The sequence below is a fragment of the Myotis lucifugus genome, unplaced genomic scaffold (genome assembly GCF_000147115.1).
Source record: "Myotis lucifugus unplaced genomic scaffold, Myoluc2.0 scaffold_748, whole genome shotgun sequence".
NCBI lineage: Eukaryota > Metazoa > Chordata > Mammalia > Chiroptera > Vespertilionidae > Myotis > Myotis lucifugus.
Genome location: NW_005871796.1, coordinates 190,385 through 206,770, shown reverse-complemented (window position 1 = coordinate 206,770; position 16,386 = coordinate 190,385). Strand labels below are relative to the sequence as shown.

The following is a 16,386-nucleotide window of genomic DNA, read 5'->3' as shown; positions in this document are numbered from 1 at the left end:
TGTTCCTAGGCCAAGTCAGGGGTGTCATTATTAAAGGAACACACTGCAGAGCGAGAACAGAGTTCCCTAGGCCAGGACAGGACCTGCACAAACGTTTCCTTTCTCACCCTCACCCCGTAAGCCAATAGCAAGTCCCTACTAGAACGGGAGCCTTTCTTACTTTCCCCAAGCTGTCAGTCTGCCCCATCCCCACCCAACTGTCAGTCTGTTCCACCCCTAAACCAACTGTCAGTTTGTCCCACCCCTAAAGCAACTGTCAGTTTGTCCCACCCCCAGTTCAGCTGTCAGTCTGTTCCACCCCCATTGTCTCCCCACACAGATGTGTGGAGTATCTGGGGAGACTAATCCTATCTAATAAAGAGAGAATATGCAAATTGACCATCACACCATCACAAAGATGGCGGTGCCCAGTCCACTCAGCCCCACCAGAGTCCCCCAGTCCTTTCAGCCCTGCCAGGGGGTTGGGGGGTGGTGGCAAACGTGCAGTGTGGCTGGACCTGCCCTCAGGCGGCTGGATTCACCCTCAACCCCCCAGCCGCCCAGGGCTGCCCGAGGCTCAGGTAACCAGGTCCAGCCAAGGCTTGCGCTGCCAGCAGTGGCAGCAGCAGAGGTGTGATGGGGGTGTCGCCTTCCCCTGATCGCCGGGTCGCCTCCCACCCCGAGGTCTCCCGGACTGTGAGAGGGGGCAGGCCGGGCTGAGGGACCCCCCCTCCAATGCATGAATTTTCCTGCACAGGGCCTCTAGTTGAACTATGATTTTAGTTGTTTTGCACCTGCTAGGGAACTCAGGGTGGCTAACTTCACATGAGAAATACCCTCTCACCCTACAGTCATAGGCTTGTATCAAGGCCCTGCTTACCTGGGACGCAGTATCAACGTTGAATTTATGGGCTAAGACAGAGACTCAGAGAAACTTTCCTGCTCCCTGGCCGTGGCCCTGGATGCTGAGAATGGAGGCGTGGGCAGGGCCCAGACTGAGTCAGGAGGTGGTGGACCTCGCCGACTGATAGGAGTTTGTGCAAATGCTCCTTTTCTCACGGAGGCTGTAGGCCGAAAGGAGTTCATTAAGCGAGTCACGGAATTGACCTCACCTTGGGTTTCTCCCCAGCCAGTGATGTAACAGACCGTCCGGTCAGCGACCACGTAGTCGGCGGGTGGCAGGCACGCCGGGATCACCTTGTCGGTGATGATGGCAGGGCTGGAAGGAAGCACAGACGTGACATCTGACTGCCCTGCCTGAGACACTGCCGCTCGTCGGTGGTCACCCACAACCAGACGCCACCTGCCCGAAGCCCAGACCCTCCGAGCTGGCATCTCCTTGATGCCCTGGCACAGGCCAGCCTGGAGAACAGCTTCCACCCTCACCTTTGCCTATAGGAGCTTATGGGCAGAACAAACAGAACGTTTTGTGACAAAGGCACCCGTTACGGACAAGAATCCATAGTGACACTTCATTGGTGAGTTCCCGGCGGTGGGAGTGGGGGTGACGAAGACCCCTCTCATGCCCATTCTGGGCACTGCACCCTGGACCAAGGACCTGCTTCTGTATCCACTTCACCGGCTCCCGGCAGCAGGTGCACGTCCCGCTGAGGTGCTAACACACGGCGCCCATTAGAGCAAATGCATCACGTGACCGTGAGCGAGTCGCCCACCTTTGGGTTCTCTGTTTCCTCTATGAGTCTCTACACCATGATGGTGGGGAAACCATAACTAGGCACCAAGTGAAGGACCGGAAACACTCGCACAAGCAAAAGGGCATTGTTTCCCAAGAGCCTTCACAGGTCGTAGGGCTCCAGGGCGTCTTAACCACCAGAACCCCCACGCCCAGGCTGGATTCCATTCTGTTCACGAGGAAAACGGAAGGGAGATGAGAGACGCCCGAATCCGATGAGGAATCACCATGGCCGCCAATTTGGAAGCAGACACTCCCTCTCAGGGTCACCAGCATAGACCCAGCCTCTCACATGGGGTGACCCCACAGATGTCACCCTAGGGGTTCCCTTCTATGCCTTAGACCAGCGGTTCTCAACCTGTGGGTCACGACCCCTTTGGGGGTCCAACGACCCTTTCACAGGGGTCGTCTAAGACCATCGGAAAACACATATATAATTTCATATTGTTTTTGTGATGAATCACTATGCTTTAATGATGTTCAATTTGTAACAATGAAATTGGGGGTCACCACAACATGAGGAACTGCATTAAAGGGTCGCGGCATTAGGAAGGTGGAGAACCACTGCCTTAGACACCTGGGGTGGAGGGCATGGAGTGGATGAGTCTGAGCTCAAACATTCCAATCTACAGAGAACACCCCCAGAACCCCAAATTCGCCAGGGGGCCCTCCGGGTGGCCCTCGCAGGACCATGGGAAAGGAGGGGTTGAGCTCCTGTTCAGGCTAAGCCAGCAGCCCTTTCTTCCCTCTCTGGAGCGTCCACGCGCCCCCGAGGGTCAGGCCTCAGGGCACTGCCCCGAATACCCAGAGGTGTTCCTGCCCAGACCAGCGGGCGGCATTCAGACGCGGGCGCCGGCCTCGTGCGGCCTGGCCTGTCCTCACTGTCGGCGGGTCCCCCTGTCAGCCCGTCCCACGCTGACGTGTGAGGGCCTTGGTGACTGTCCTGATCGTGTCTGTTCTCAGAAGCGCCGTCTGCTGCCTCAGCTGCCTCCCTGGGACCTGCTTCCAAGTCCTGTTCACTCAGCGGCATAGGCAGCCGCCGGTGTCCAGGCCTGATGTCCCTGCACCGTTTCCGCAGGAAAAGCGAAGCCAGCGCTCGGAAGGAGGCCTTGCGTCTGTGGGGGGTGTGAGAGGTCCTGTCCGCGTCCTTACTGTTCTGGAATATCAGTCTCCTCTGAGTCCCCCACACACACCGCCACGCTGAGAGGAGGCGGTCAGCCAGACACTGGAGGAATTCTCTGGATGTCTGTTGGCTGACCGTGACCCTCCAGTGAGAGTTTAGGGGTCACCTGCACCTCGTGTTTCAACTCTTTTTCACGCGAGGAAACTGAGTCGTGGCGCCTTTGCCAAGACCACAGCCAGGACGGAACAGAATGGGGTCGAGCCCAGGTCTCACTTGAAGGTCAATGTTCTTGCCTTTCGTGGCCCTGCAGCCCCCCGTGCACCCCCTTTCCCCTCCCCGCCCTGTTCCGCCAGGGAACCCGGGGCAGGAGCGGCAATGTCCACGCCTCCCGGACACGCGCGTGGGGCGGGCACCTGCTCAGCTTCAGCAGCGCTATGTCGGCCCGCGTGGGCTCCAGCACCAGCTTGGACACGTCCCTCTCCTGCACGTCCGCCTCCAGGTTCTGCTCATGGTGCGCTCCCAGGATGACCTTGTACGACGAAGGTCGAGAGGACCTGGAAAAGGCGGTGCCATGAGCAGCGAAGGGTGGGCAGCCTCTTGACCGGACGCCCTTCTGAGCCAGACAGCACGTCCCCCAGACACTCGGCTCCCCCGTTTCCTCTGAGCATCAGCCTGTGGGGGTTCCATTCCAGTCAAGGGCACATACCTCAGTGACAGGCTCGATTCCCAGCCCTGGTCGGAGTGCGTGCGGGAGGCAACCAATCAATGTGTCTTTCTCACATCAATGTTTCTCTCTCTGTGTGTCTCTCCCCCTCCCTTCCACTCTCTCTAAAAATCAATGGAAAACATCCACAGGTGAGGATTAACAAAAGCAATAATCTATAATAATGAAAGCATAATATGCTAATTAGACTGGACAGCCGAACGACCTTCCGGACAACCTTCTGGACGAAGCCGGAGCTGCAAGAGCTGAGCCCAGCATGGATTTCGTGCATCGGGCCGCTAGTAACAAATAAAAAGAAAGGCCCTGGCTGGTTTGGCTCAGTGGATAGAGCGTCTACCTGTGGACTCAAGGGTCTCAGGTTTGCTTCCAGTCAAGGGCACATACCCTGGTTACAGGCTCAATCCCCATTAGGGGGCGTACAGGAGGCAGCCAATCAATGATTCTCTCTCATCATTAATGTTTCTATCTCTCTCTCCCTCTCCCTTCCTCTCTGAAATCAATTTTAAAAAGATTTTTTTTTTTTAAAAAAAAAGAAAGGTCACCATTGACCGAGCCTCGCTGTTAAGGAATGTTCTCGGCGATGCTTCTGGTAGATGGGACCAACACTAGAGTCAGCACAAGGGCAGGCCCCGTGTCAGTGGTCACTCGGGCACCTGTGCCCGTGCCACGCGCGGCTCTCTCCTGCCTACCCCCCTGAGCTGGTCTTTCTCCTTCGTTTCCCCCTGGAAACACTCCCGTCCTCTCTCATCTGATGGCCCTGACAGCTCTGCCTCGGGCTCTCCACACCCACTCCCTGGTGCCCAGTGTCATGGCCATCGGAGGAAGGGCGGGAGGGGACAGGGAAGGACACAGGCGGGAAGTCTGCCAGCCGAGTCCTGGCGCCAGCCGTGCCCGCACCTACCTCTCCAGGCAGTGGGCGGCGGTCAGCACCCAGTCCGGGGACAGCAGCGTGCCTCCGCAGAAGTGCATCCGGAATCTGGGGGGACAGGCCGAGAGTTGAGTTCAGATCTCATGCTCTGTCTACAGGAAGCCGAAAGCAGTGCTCAGTTACTTTTGTTAGTGTGATGTTCCCAAAGGAAAGGCCACCAGCCCATCATCAGGACGGTAGGGGCTGAGTTCCAGAAGGTTCCATCCACAGCACTCTTTATGGTGGCTGGGGAGGCTCGGGGACAGCTGTCCCCAGACGAGCAAACCCACGGGGCTCCAACATGAAGCCCGAGCCCTTGGCTCTGACTGGGCAGCCCTGGACTTGAACAGAAGGGACCCGGCAAAACCATCCCTTTCATTTCTTTCCTTTCCTTTTGGCAAGATCCATGCGAGACCTGGCGAGTCCTTCTCAGGCGGCCCGAGGTGACTCTGAGTAGCCTGGTTCCGGGACTTGCTGATTTTACCCGAGAGAATTCCCTCTCAAGGGGGAGATGGCTCCTAACCGTTGACATCCCAGGACTTCCAGGCACGGGTAGCTCATGAAAAGAGCGCGGAAGGAAGGAAGCACACAGTGCGGGCGGTGGCGGGCCCGCTGATGTCAGGAGGCGACCGCGCGCGGTGTGGGAAGACGGATGTGAAGGTGACGGGCGGAGGCTGTGCCGATCGCAGTTACTAAGTGATGAGGCCAAGGACAGAAACGCCGCGCAACACCGGGAAACAGATGGACTCGCGTTGAGCGGTGGCACCTGGCGAGCCCGGGGCGGGAGGCTCACAGGGGAGGCCGCCCTCACCTGAGCGCAGGCGCCCGGGCGCAGAAAGGAGACGGGGAAGCAGCCCTGTCACCTGTGCGCTTTCCACCGTCACCAGGCGGCCTGAGCTCCCTGAAGGCAGAGGCCACTGGAATGATGACCCAAACTGCCCAGGGTTCTGTGGGGTCAGAGCTGGTCACTGCTCGCTTGTGGGGAGCGGGAGCTACCCTACGCGAAAGGAGGTGTGTTCGCGGCCGGGTGAGCCCCTCGGACTGAAGTCACTGAAATCTGCATCTGGGATGGACCACAGGGAATTGGGTCTTGGTCCCCCCCAGCTGTCACATCCCTATAGTTAGGTTTTGCTCTTCATCTTACAAGGAATCTTCAATACTTTCCCGGCAATACTGGCTCTTGGGAATTGTGGCCTCTACACACCTTAATGGTAGCTGCCCGGATCAAGGAAAAGACCCCAGTTCTGGCTATTTTCAAAGCAGAGACCCTAGAAAAAGCAAATCCTTTATGTCCTAGCTTCCCTTCCTCCTGAGGAGAATGCAGAGGCCGGCGCTGAGCCTGAGCTGTGGGCTGAGTGCGGATGTGGACGGGTTTGCGGGCTCACACAGAAGGATGGACGCATCGTTTCTAGAAGTGCCGTTACCTTGTTCGAAGGCTGACCTGCCACGGCCAGGAGTGTGGGTTGGCCACGCACCCACCTACGACCCTTCCGGGGCACTTCTTCGGCTCCACCTTGGGCTTTCCGCAGTCAAAGGACGAGGACACTGCGGCACAGGAAAGAGAGTCACGTCTGAAGTGAGAGGTGACCGTGCTGTCACACAGCTCACGGTGAGTGAGTGGCGCGTGAGGCGTCAAAGCACTGAGTGTTTGACACCTCAAAGCCCAGACTATTAGCAAGAGGCCTGGACGCATGGAACAGACTGACAGCTGTCAGGGGGAGGGGCTTGGGGACTGGATGGAAGACGGTGAAGGGATAAATCAAAAAGTATATACATTACACGTAGACACAGACAGCAGGGTGGTGATGGCCAGGGAAGGGGGTGAAATGTGCAGATGATATTTTGAGTTGTTCACTGGAAACCTGTATGGTTTCGTGAACCAATGTCACCCCAATAAACTCAATATAAAAAAAAGAAAGAAAAGAGAAAAGTAAAGAAAGCTCTTAAACCATTTCAAAAGTAAAAGTAAACAAACAAACAAAAAACCCCATAAGCATGTTTTGGAATATCTTTCTCTAAGTTTGAAAAGTAGTAGAAGGTAACACAGAACCTTCTCCACTCAAGAAGATGTAAGTACTTCCTATTATCGGGGGGAAGCGATTAAGTAAATTGGTGTCATTAGGCATGAGAATGACGGCTTCTCTGAGATGACCTTCACCGACCCACCTTGTTAATCTGACCTATAACTTTAGCCACCTATCACTGTCACCACCACCACCACCACCTCCACCAAACCATGGACAGCTCTCTGAAAACCACAGTGCCATCCCTGCTTGAAAGGCAACAGGGTATTTTTTTTTAAGCTCTACATTTATTAAATGAACACCAAATCTTTCCATAGTGATCTTGCTCAGTACATTATTCAAATCAATCAAAATCTGTAAAAACACATATCCATATCTTTTTCAGTAAACTAACCTAAAAGCACACTTACTGATAAATAAAGCAAACGTATGCATATATGAAGACTTCTGTAATCCTAGTAAGAAAACATAATGTTGTGTGCAACCATTAACTCAAGAGAAATAGCTGTTATAAAAAAATGAATGTGGTGAATTGTGTATAAATTTGACATCAGGGCTATATATAAAACTTGGTAATAGGGTATTTTTAAATGGGAGTCTCTGTGTGCACATATGTACATACTAGAGGCCTGGTGCACAAATTTGTACACATTGAAAGGAAATTAATTAGAAGCAATATTTTAGAGGCCGGGGAGGGACCGTGGGAGGTTGGCTCCAGGGCGTGTCTGGCCTGTCTTGCCCAGTCCCCATTGGAGCCAATAGGAGCCAGCCAACCAGGGAGGGACCGTGAGAGGTTGGCCGGCCAGGGAGGGACCATGGGAGGGCTCCAGGGCGTGTCCGGTCCGTCTCACCCAGTCCCAATCAGCCAGACCCCAGCAGCAAGCTCACCTACCAGTCGGAGCGTCTGCGTGGTGGTCAGTGCCTGTCATAGCGACTGGTCGAGCGGTTGACCAAACGGTCAACCTATCGGTCAGACACTTAGCATATTGGGCTTTTATATAGAGAGATGTGTGTATGTGATTGTAAGTAGCAAGGATAATCTGCTCTAACCTGAGCTATTACCTCTCCCAGCCAGGCTCCGGACCGCCCTCCCAGGAGTCTCCCAGACTCACCGAGGGCCCAGAGATAACACGTCACTGCCTGCACTGCTTCCCTCCCACCTGCTCCCCTCCGCCGGGCGCAGGGTCCAGGAGGAAAGGTCAGTGTCCATCCTTGGTGGCACCTGCTCGTGCCCAGGACAGTTCAGGGTCAACAAATGCTCTCCTGTTGCCTGGCGCCCTTCAGATCCTCAGCAACGTGAGCGTAAGTCATTGTTCATAACAACACTGTGGGGGGGGGGTTCTCTCCGTCCCCACCAGAGACTCTACCCTCTCTTGAACCTGGAGCCTGAATTTTCCAAACAACTTTCCCTTTGTCGCGGCCTGTGCTGCGCATCCACATAGAAACGTCTTTTAAAACAGGAAACACGCAACATTATGACATTTATGACATGCTACTCTGGCAATGAGCTTAGTTCCTGCCACTGAGCCTCGGACGGAGCAGGCCTCACAGATGCGCTAAGAAAGGGTAGCTACAGAGAGCACCGCTGTCCAGTTCTCCATTCAGAACAGAATCGAAAGTTTCTCTTTATTTTTACTTATTTCTTATCTGAACTGAACGTGGTGGTGGAATTGATATGCATTATTAAAATCATTCAACCAACAAATACGTAATTTAAAGTAAGTGAATATAAGTAAATAACTTATGTTTGAGGTGGGCATCTTCAATGATGAAGAGAGGGCTCAGGGAGGAGGCTGGGGGGGCAGGCGGGGGGTGAAGGGGGAGGGCAGCCCAGCGGAAAGCCCGGCTCGCAAGCCCTTCTCTCTCAGACCCGCATGAAGGAGGCGAGGCTGCCTGTATCCGAGAAGTCGGTTCCCTTCAGACATGAAGCCAGCTTACCGCACTGCGGGACGTCGCAGTAGTCGAACAGCTTCTTGGGGTCCGTCGTGTAGCACCAGGGCCCGTTGACGTCGCCGTCGGGGTTCCGGCAGTACTGGAAGAGAGGCGCTGCTCAGGGGTGGGGGGACGGCGGGCACGGGGCGGAGAGGGGGGCCTGGGCACGGGCAGCCACGCTGCCTCAGAAGAGGGAAGGTAAGCGCTCCTTTGTGGGGGGCAGGGGGTGTAAACTTTAGGATGCTTCTGACTCATTCCAGCCCATTGGTCATGTCTCCTTGTCCCAAAGGAGCTCCAGCCTTGAGGCCACGCCCCGGAGGGAGGGTGGAGCCTCTCAGGGGACTTAACGTGGGGACTGTAAAAGGGAACTCCTGTGGGTGGAGGCGGTAGAGGTGCCGCAATAGGACCACGGGGCATGATTAGACTCATCCTGTGCCTGGGTCACCCGGGAGCCTGCTTGCTGGTGGCTCAGACATGCGGATGCCCTGGGCTGGGCACCGTCCGTGGGTCAAGCCACGAGAGGCTGTGTCTCCTGGTCCTTCCTATGCATGCCCCGAAGTAAGCCGGAAAGTGTGAGAGGCCCGGCCGGCGCGGCTCAGTGGTTGGGCATCGATTTATGAACCAGGAGGTCGTGGTTCAATTCCCAGTTGGGGCACATGCCCGGGTTGTGGGCGCCATCCCCAGTGCAGGGCGTGCGGGAGGCAGCTGATCCATGATTCTCTCTCAATGTTGATGTTTCTCTCTCTCTCTCCCTCTCCCTTCCTCTCTGAAATCAATTAAATATATATATGTATATATCTTTTTTAAAAAAAATTTAAAGAAAGAAAAGAAAGTGTGAGAGACTGGGAAATCCTACTATGGGGAATCCCAAATGTTTCCTGGAAAAGTCTGACCATATAAGGTCACGAATCACATTGATCACCAGGATGACTCTAGATCCTCAACCTGTGGGTCACGAACGATGAAAATACATCCTGCATATCAGATATTTACATGACGATTCATAACAGTAGCAAAATTACAGTTATGAAGCAGCAACGAAAATAATTTTATGGCTGGGGGTCACCACCACATGAGGAGCTGTATTAAAGGGTGGCGGCGTTAGGAAGGTTGAGAACCGCTGACAGAGGGTGGACCTGGAAACTAGAAACAGCGCGGAGGGAAGAGCACCGGGAGTGAGGCCTGCGGCAGGGGTGGCCGGGCTGCCTCCTGTGCTGACGGTACCCGTGCTGCTCCTGCTGCAGGCTCGGCCCCCGAAACCCCGCATGGCCCCCCCACACACACACACACCGAAGATCAGTCCAGGCTGCCTCGCCGCAACAGAACCGATTCTGTTTGCAAAGGCTGGTCAGCGAAAGGCGCGAGAGCGGCTTACGTTTTTCTCTAGCCCGGCCCGTGGGTTCGTCTCCGGCGTGAAGATGCTGTGTCTGTGGGGCTCCTGGGCGGCCCAGGCCTGGCAGGTGGTGCCGGCCACGGTGGTGGCCTTCTTGCCCCGGTACCCCTTCCCGTTGCCCAGCATGCAGTCTGCGGGGAGAGGGCGCAGGTCAGGCTCCGAGGACCGGGGATGAGGCACAAGCGCGGGCGGCAGGTTCTCCAATGTCGGGCCCTGTGGGTGCGCCGGCAGAGCCCGGGAGGCTGGGGTGGTGGGCGCTGTCTAACCCGTTACCCGTCTAACACATTACCGTTCTAACACGTTACCATTCTAACACGTTACCCATCTAACACGTTACCCGTCTAACACGTTACCCATCTAACATGTTACCCGTCTAACACGTTACCCGTCTAACACATTACCGGTCTAACACGTTACCGGTCTAACACATTACCTGTCTAACATGTTACCGGTCTAACACGTTACCCGTCTAACACGTTACCCGTCTAACACGTTACCCGTCTAACATGTTACCTGTCTAACACGTTACCGGTCTAACACGTTACCGGTCTAACACGTTACCCGTCTAACACGTTACCGGTCTAACACGTTACCCACCTAACATGTTACCCATATAACACGTTACCCGACTAACACTTTACCCGACGTGCACGTTACCGGTCTAACACGTTACCAGTCTAACACGTTACCCGTCTAACACGTTACCGGTCTAACACGTTACCCACCTAACATGTTACCCATATAACACGTTACCCGACTAACACTTTACCCGACGTGCGCGTGGGCTTGGAAACAGCCGCGGGCGTGGAGCAGGGGCTGGAGTGGGAATTGGGCCAGGACACTGAGCTCATTGGTTTGACCCCGCCGAGTGGCGGCCGGCGCCCGGGAGAATTTGCGGGGCAGATGCTGTTGTGAACTGCTAGGCGGCTCTGGAGCACCTCACTCTCACGGAGTGGGGGGGAGATAAAGGGGTGCACATGGAAAGACTCTTCTAGAAAATCTTATTTGGCTGGAGCTGTGCTTTGCGTCCCCACCCTCTGGGGTGAAAAGGGTAACGGGGTGAGGGATGCCTTCCCCAGGCTTGTCCCGCATCTCCAACCTAGGGAGGGGGCTCCCCGGGACCCCTCTGAGAATTGGATGTGGGACGCATGTGGGAGTGGGGGGCGGTGCACTTGGAAAATCCAAACAGTGAGGAGGGGGCCTTGCTGGGCAGCCTGCACCCCGACATTTGCCAGGACCAGGGCGTGTGGGTCACCCATGCATTAAATGTGGCGCAGACACATGGGAGAACCGTGGGAGGTCCCCTCAGGTTTATCCAGGAGGGACCCCAGGCGGGGCTCCGAGCAAGGAGAGGTGGCTCACCAGTCCCGGGGGGAGCAGGCGAGGCCCCCACATTGGGGGAGAGCCGAGCCCACCTCAGGGAGGAGGGGCTCTTGACTTCCAACCTGGTCCCTCTCAGCACCACCGTCTGGAGGCGTTGAAGACCCGAAAGTGGCCAGATGAGCGGTGCGACCCCTGGTTTTCATGCAGAGCGGGGAGAGGGAGCCCCTGTGTGTCCCCACCCCTCGAAGGTGCAGAGGCCTCGCTGCTGCCCGGCAACCACAGGACCAGGTGCTCAGGGAGCAGGGGGGATGGGACCACTTTCGGCTCCACCTCAGGGGACAGCCCCTTCTCGTGTTGCGGCCCGATGACCCTGCGGCCGCACAGCCACTTCTGCAGTGTTTGTCGGGAGCCTCATGCGCCTGCCTAGCTCCCCAATTCAGGGTGTTCCAAGCCAAATTAACCCTTCCTATTCCTCCATGGAGGAGGAGGGACCTGCTTATCTAGAATGCTCTATTTCAGCCCGGCTGGGGTTGCTCGGTGGTTGAGCCTTGACCTATGAACCAGGAGGTCAGGGTTCGATTCCTGGTGAAGGCACATGCCCAGGTTGCAGGCTCATTCCCCAGTAGGGGGCGTGCAGAAGGCAGCTGATCAATGATTCTCTCCCATCATTGATGTTTCTCTCTCTCTCCCTCGCCCTTCCTCTCTGAAATCAATAAACATATATATTTTTTTAATTTAAAAATAGAATTCCTATTTCAGCTAATGCCGGCATTACCAACCTCCCCACCCCCCGGCTCACTATGCCATCCTCCGCCACAGCCAATTGGTCCCCAGGGCTCACCCCCTGTCCACCAGCAGCAGCAGCTCGGCCCCACCCCACGGTGACAGGAGAGGCTTCCTTCCACATGTATTCAGGTTCCCATAGCAACCAGCTTCTGCATCCGTCCGCTTCCCCGGGCTTTCGTCCCAGGGCCCAAGCGCACAGTCTGGCCACCGCGTCTCACCTGCTTCTGCTTCCGAAGGGCCCTGGGAACTGACAGGCGGGACCTCGGGCCGGGCGTTCATGACAGCCCCCTGTGTCTCTGAGCATTTCTTCAGGTTGCAGAACTCCCAGCGGACGCTGGGGTCGGTGGTGTAGCACCAAGGGCCCTTGTCGCCGTCGGGATTCCTGCAGTAGTTCATGGTCAGGCCGCTGCGAATGCCACACGAGAGGGCGTGAGTGGGGGGGAGAGTCCTCAGGGCACCCCGCACCCTCTGAGGGTTGTATTAACAAAGTCTTTTTTTAAAATTGATTTCAGAGAGGAAGGGAGAGAGATAGAAACATCAATGATGAAAGAGAATCATTGATTGGCTGCCTCCTGCATGCCCCCTACTAGGGGGGTGGGGGGTGGGTATTGAGCCTGCAACATGGGCATGTGCCCTTGGCCAGAATCGAACCTGGGACCCTTTAGTCCACAGGCCAATGCTCTATTCACTGAGCCAAACCAGCTAGAGCCAAAGTCTTATTTTTAATAAGAGGAGGTTTACTTAGAAAGTCACAGTGGTCGAAGTGAGTGGTAGAAGAAATGGGCTCAGGAAACAAGTTCCAGAGGCAAAGAAGGGCCCTGGGAGCTTAGAACGGGGGATAGTGACGGGAGAGGGGAGAGCGAGAGAGAGAGAGAGAGAGCCTTAACAAAGTCTTAAGTGACTTTGCAATATTTCCATCAAAGATATCAAAGGTGCTAATTATTACAGTGCCACAAGCACAGGTCCTCAATGTCAAAACAACTTTTAAATCTATATATATAAAAGTCTAAGCAACTGGCCAACCGACCAGTAGCTATGATGTGCACTGACCACCAGGGGGCAGACGTTCAATGCACAGGCATGGAAACATGGAACAGACTGATGAATCTCAGAGGGAAGGGGGGAGAGCAGGAGGGCGGGAAGAGATTAACCAAAGATCTTATATGCATACTAGAGGCCTGGTGCACGGATTCATGTACCGGTGGGGTCCCTCGGCCTGGTCTGCACCTCTCACACTTTGGACCCCTCGGGGGATGTTGGACTGCCAGTTTCAGCCCGTTCCCCGCAGGCCAGGCCGAGGGACCCCACCGGTGCATGAATGCATGCACCAGGCCTCTAGTAGATCACAATTTTTATTTAACAAATAAAAATTAATATATGCTCCATGTAAAAGCTAAGATGGCATATAAATGTGTAAAGAAAGTATCAGAATGTCTCCTTCCCCTGGGAATGTTAACTACGTTTCCCAGGGATAACCAACATGGATTTTGAAGTGTGTGTTTTAGATTTTTTTCTATGCACACACACATGCTTCTGTGTCTGTGTCTGTGTCTCTGTATATGACCACATCGGGCTGTGAAAGCTGGAACTGAATGTATCTCCCTGAGGAAGAAATGACAGCGAAGACGATGGCACGCCCGGCAGCTTCCCAGGCCGTTCACTCCTGCTGTGGTTAAATGCTGCGCGTTCCCAGTGGGAAGCCATGAGCACAGTGTAACTGCAAATACTCCGTCTGGTGGATCGAGCCGGTTCCGGGCTGGAGGGACTTCTGGAAACTAGCTCCCAGGCCCCACGGGGTGCGTTCTGGGGGGACGGGAGGAACCCCCACTGTCCTCACTCCCCCCACCTGTCCCACCTCCCTCGCTGCAGCCACACAGGGCCGGGGAACGGGATGAGGCTGAAGAACTACGGGACAGAGGGGCGAAGGGAGACATCCGGGTAGACCAGGGACCTGAGGGAGCGGAGGGAGCTGAGGGCTTACGGAGGAATCGGGAAATGCTGGGTAAGAAACAGCAGGTGAGGAACCTGGGACGCTGGTGGTTCGGTCCCCCAGGGCCTCCCCGGAACACTGCCCTAGCCTCTCGAGATTCTCAGCCGTGGACTCCCCTCTCCAGCCTAGACCCATGACCTGGGGCTGCCGGAAACAATGAGGCAATGTGGGAATCCGAGGCCATGCCTGTAGATACCTCAGACACGTGGCTGGGGCCCACGATTCGAGGAAGCCAGCCAGAGGTGGCTGAGCAGTTGGAGGTGTTCAAAGGCTTATCCATTTTTGGCAAAAAGGCTGTCTGCTCAGCCCTGGTCTTCGGTCAGCACCTGGTCTTCGGTCAGCACCTGTCTACGCCCTGACTCGTCTGCCTTCCTGCTTTCCCTCTCTGTGTCCTGGCACCTCGGCCCCGATGGGTCTGAACAGGTCGGGCTGTAGACACCGCCACCCAGGGCCCCACACAGACGTCACGTCAGGGGCTATGACCGACGTCACGTCAGGGGCTATGACCCAATGCCACAGCTGAACGGCGGCCTTGGTGTCAGCAGGTGTTGTGGGTGGTTCCGTTGCTAATCATCGGGTCATGTGTCTTCCTGAACTTTCCACTCGTGTGACCGTGACCCCTCCATACGTCCCAACCCCCCGGCTTCCACAAAACTGCTCAGGAAAGACAGCCCTCCTCCAACTTCTCTTCTTGGGGAATTTTTGCTCAAAAACAAGGCACCGGAGATACTGTGCCTCACTCACATTCTGGAGCCGAGAGAAGTTCGGGTCTGAGAAGTTAGCGTAAACCAGTCCCTTCTAACCAGCCCAAGTGAGCCGTGGCTCCTCTGACGGTTAAAAAGCAAAGACGTACGCGTTGGGGATTTTGTCTGGGGTCTTCGAGTGCCGGTGCGGGGTCATGGACGACCAGGACTGGCATTTGCGCCCCGTGATGGTGGTGGAGGAGGTGCCGCGGTAGCTCTGCCCGTTGCCGTGGTAGCACTCCTGGACCACGGGGGTCTGCTCGGGTGGGACTGAAATGGAAGTGGAAGAAGTCAGTGAATAATGACCAGGACGGAGAGGTGTGTGAAGCAGTGACGGTCCCAGAACAGCAGCCTCTGTGTGTGCGTTCACACTGCTCCTGGTCAGCGGGCAGATGGGCACGCAAAGGAAACAGCAGATCCGTCACATTCCAGAATGTTAACGACCTCGGTTTTTAGGTAAATATTTAATGTAAAACTTGGGGAAGCCCGGCTGGCTTGGCTCAATGGTTGAGCATCAACCTATGAACTAGGAGGTCATGCTTCGATTCCTGGTCATGGCACATGCCCCGGGTTGTGGGCTCAATCCCCAGTAGGGGGTGTGCAGGAGGCAGCCGATCCATGATTCTCTCTCATTATGATGTTTCTATCTCTCCCTCTCCCTTTCTCTCTGAAATCAATAAAAATATATATTAAAAATATATGTATATATAATTATATTTTTTTTAAAGAAGAAGATCAGTGAGGACTGAGAAGTGGGAAGCAGTGCTAATCAACTTGACCTGCTGCCTTTATGGAACCCTCCCCGCCAACAGCGGAAGCCTCCTCCTTCTTAAGAGCACAGGACACGTTCACCAAGAAGGCCCTCCTTCCACCAGGAAACTGCCTCCACAGGTTTAACCTATGCGACACCCCGGAGCACGTTCTCTGAGCAGAGCAGAACGCAACCCTCGACAAAGCGTGGGAGCGGGGGCCCACAGGCCGGCCTCCGCGCTCAGCCCCTCCGCTACCTGTGGCCTCCGCCTGCTCCGGGGGCAGCTGGGAGGACTCGCAGGACGGGATCTTGCAGTGCTCCCACCGCACATCGCTGTTGGTCGTAAAACACCACGGAGCCGACTCCCCATCAGGGTTACGGCAGTAGTTTTCCTCCAGGTTTCTGGAAAAGACTTGGTGTGAGTTCCGCCCTCCACACGGGCTCCATGATGTGACAAGGAGCGCGCAGGCTGGTTAATAGGGATATTGGACGCCTGGCCAGCTAATCCTCCTGAAGGGTAGGTGGGCACGTGAGCAGAGGAGGGGCTCTTTAGGATCCCAGAGAATTACGGCGCCGACGCTTCTCTGGGGTCAATGGTTAAAACGTATTCCTCGACTGGGGATCACCAAGCAAAATAGCTCTGCTGTGTGTTGGGCATGGCGCTGGATGCTAAAGCACATGGGGATTTCCCAGTGTTCCTGCCTCAAACAGCATATCCAGCCCTGGCCGGTGTGGCTCAGAGGTTAGACCATTGTCCCTGGACCAGAGGGTCGCAGGTTCAATTCCTGGTCAAGGTCATGTACATGGGTTTCAGGTTCAATCCCTGGCCTCGGTCTGGGTGTGTGCGGGAGGCAACCAATCGATGTGTCTCTCTCACATTGATCTCTCTCTCTCTCTCTTCCTCCCCCCTCCCTTTTACTCTCTCTTAAATCAATGGGAAGAATACCCTCTGGTGCGGATTAGCAACAACAACGAGTCTCTCCAGCGTAGCCCTGGGATTTCCGTGTTCTCCACACCC

General features: G+C 55.5%; 1 protein-coding gene across 1 annotated transcript in view; it reads right to left on the bottom strand.

The window, feature by feature from the left end:
* PLG (plasminogen) overlaps positions 1–16,386 on the bottom strand; it is a 38,489-nt gene that overhangs the window by 5,487 nt on the left and 16,616 nt on the right. Inside the window, exons 9-17 of the mRNA XM_006106003.3 lie at positions 15,625–15,770; positions 14,728–14,887; positions 12,103–12,290; positions 9,758–9,906; positions 8,389–8,482; positions 5,851–5,971; positions 4,421–4,495; positions 3,209–3,349; positions 1,092–1,198 (exon numbers count right to left, since the gene is read on the bottom strand). Of these exons, the coding sequence (XP_006106065.1) occupies positions 1,092–1,198; positions 3,209–3,349; positions 4,421–4,495; positions 5,851–5,971; positions 8,389–8,482; positions 9,758–9,906; positions 12,103–12,290; positions 14,728–14,887; positions 15,625–15,770 (1,181 nt within the window). The remainder of the gene's footprint in view (positions 1–1,091; positions 1,199–3,208; positions 3,350–4,420; positions 4,496–5,850; positions 5,972–8,388; positions 8,483–9,757; positions 9,907–12,102; positions 12,291–14,727; positions 14,888–15,624; positions 15,771–16,386) is intronic.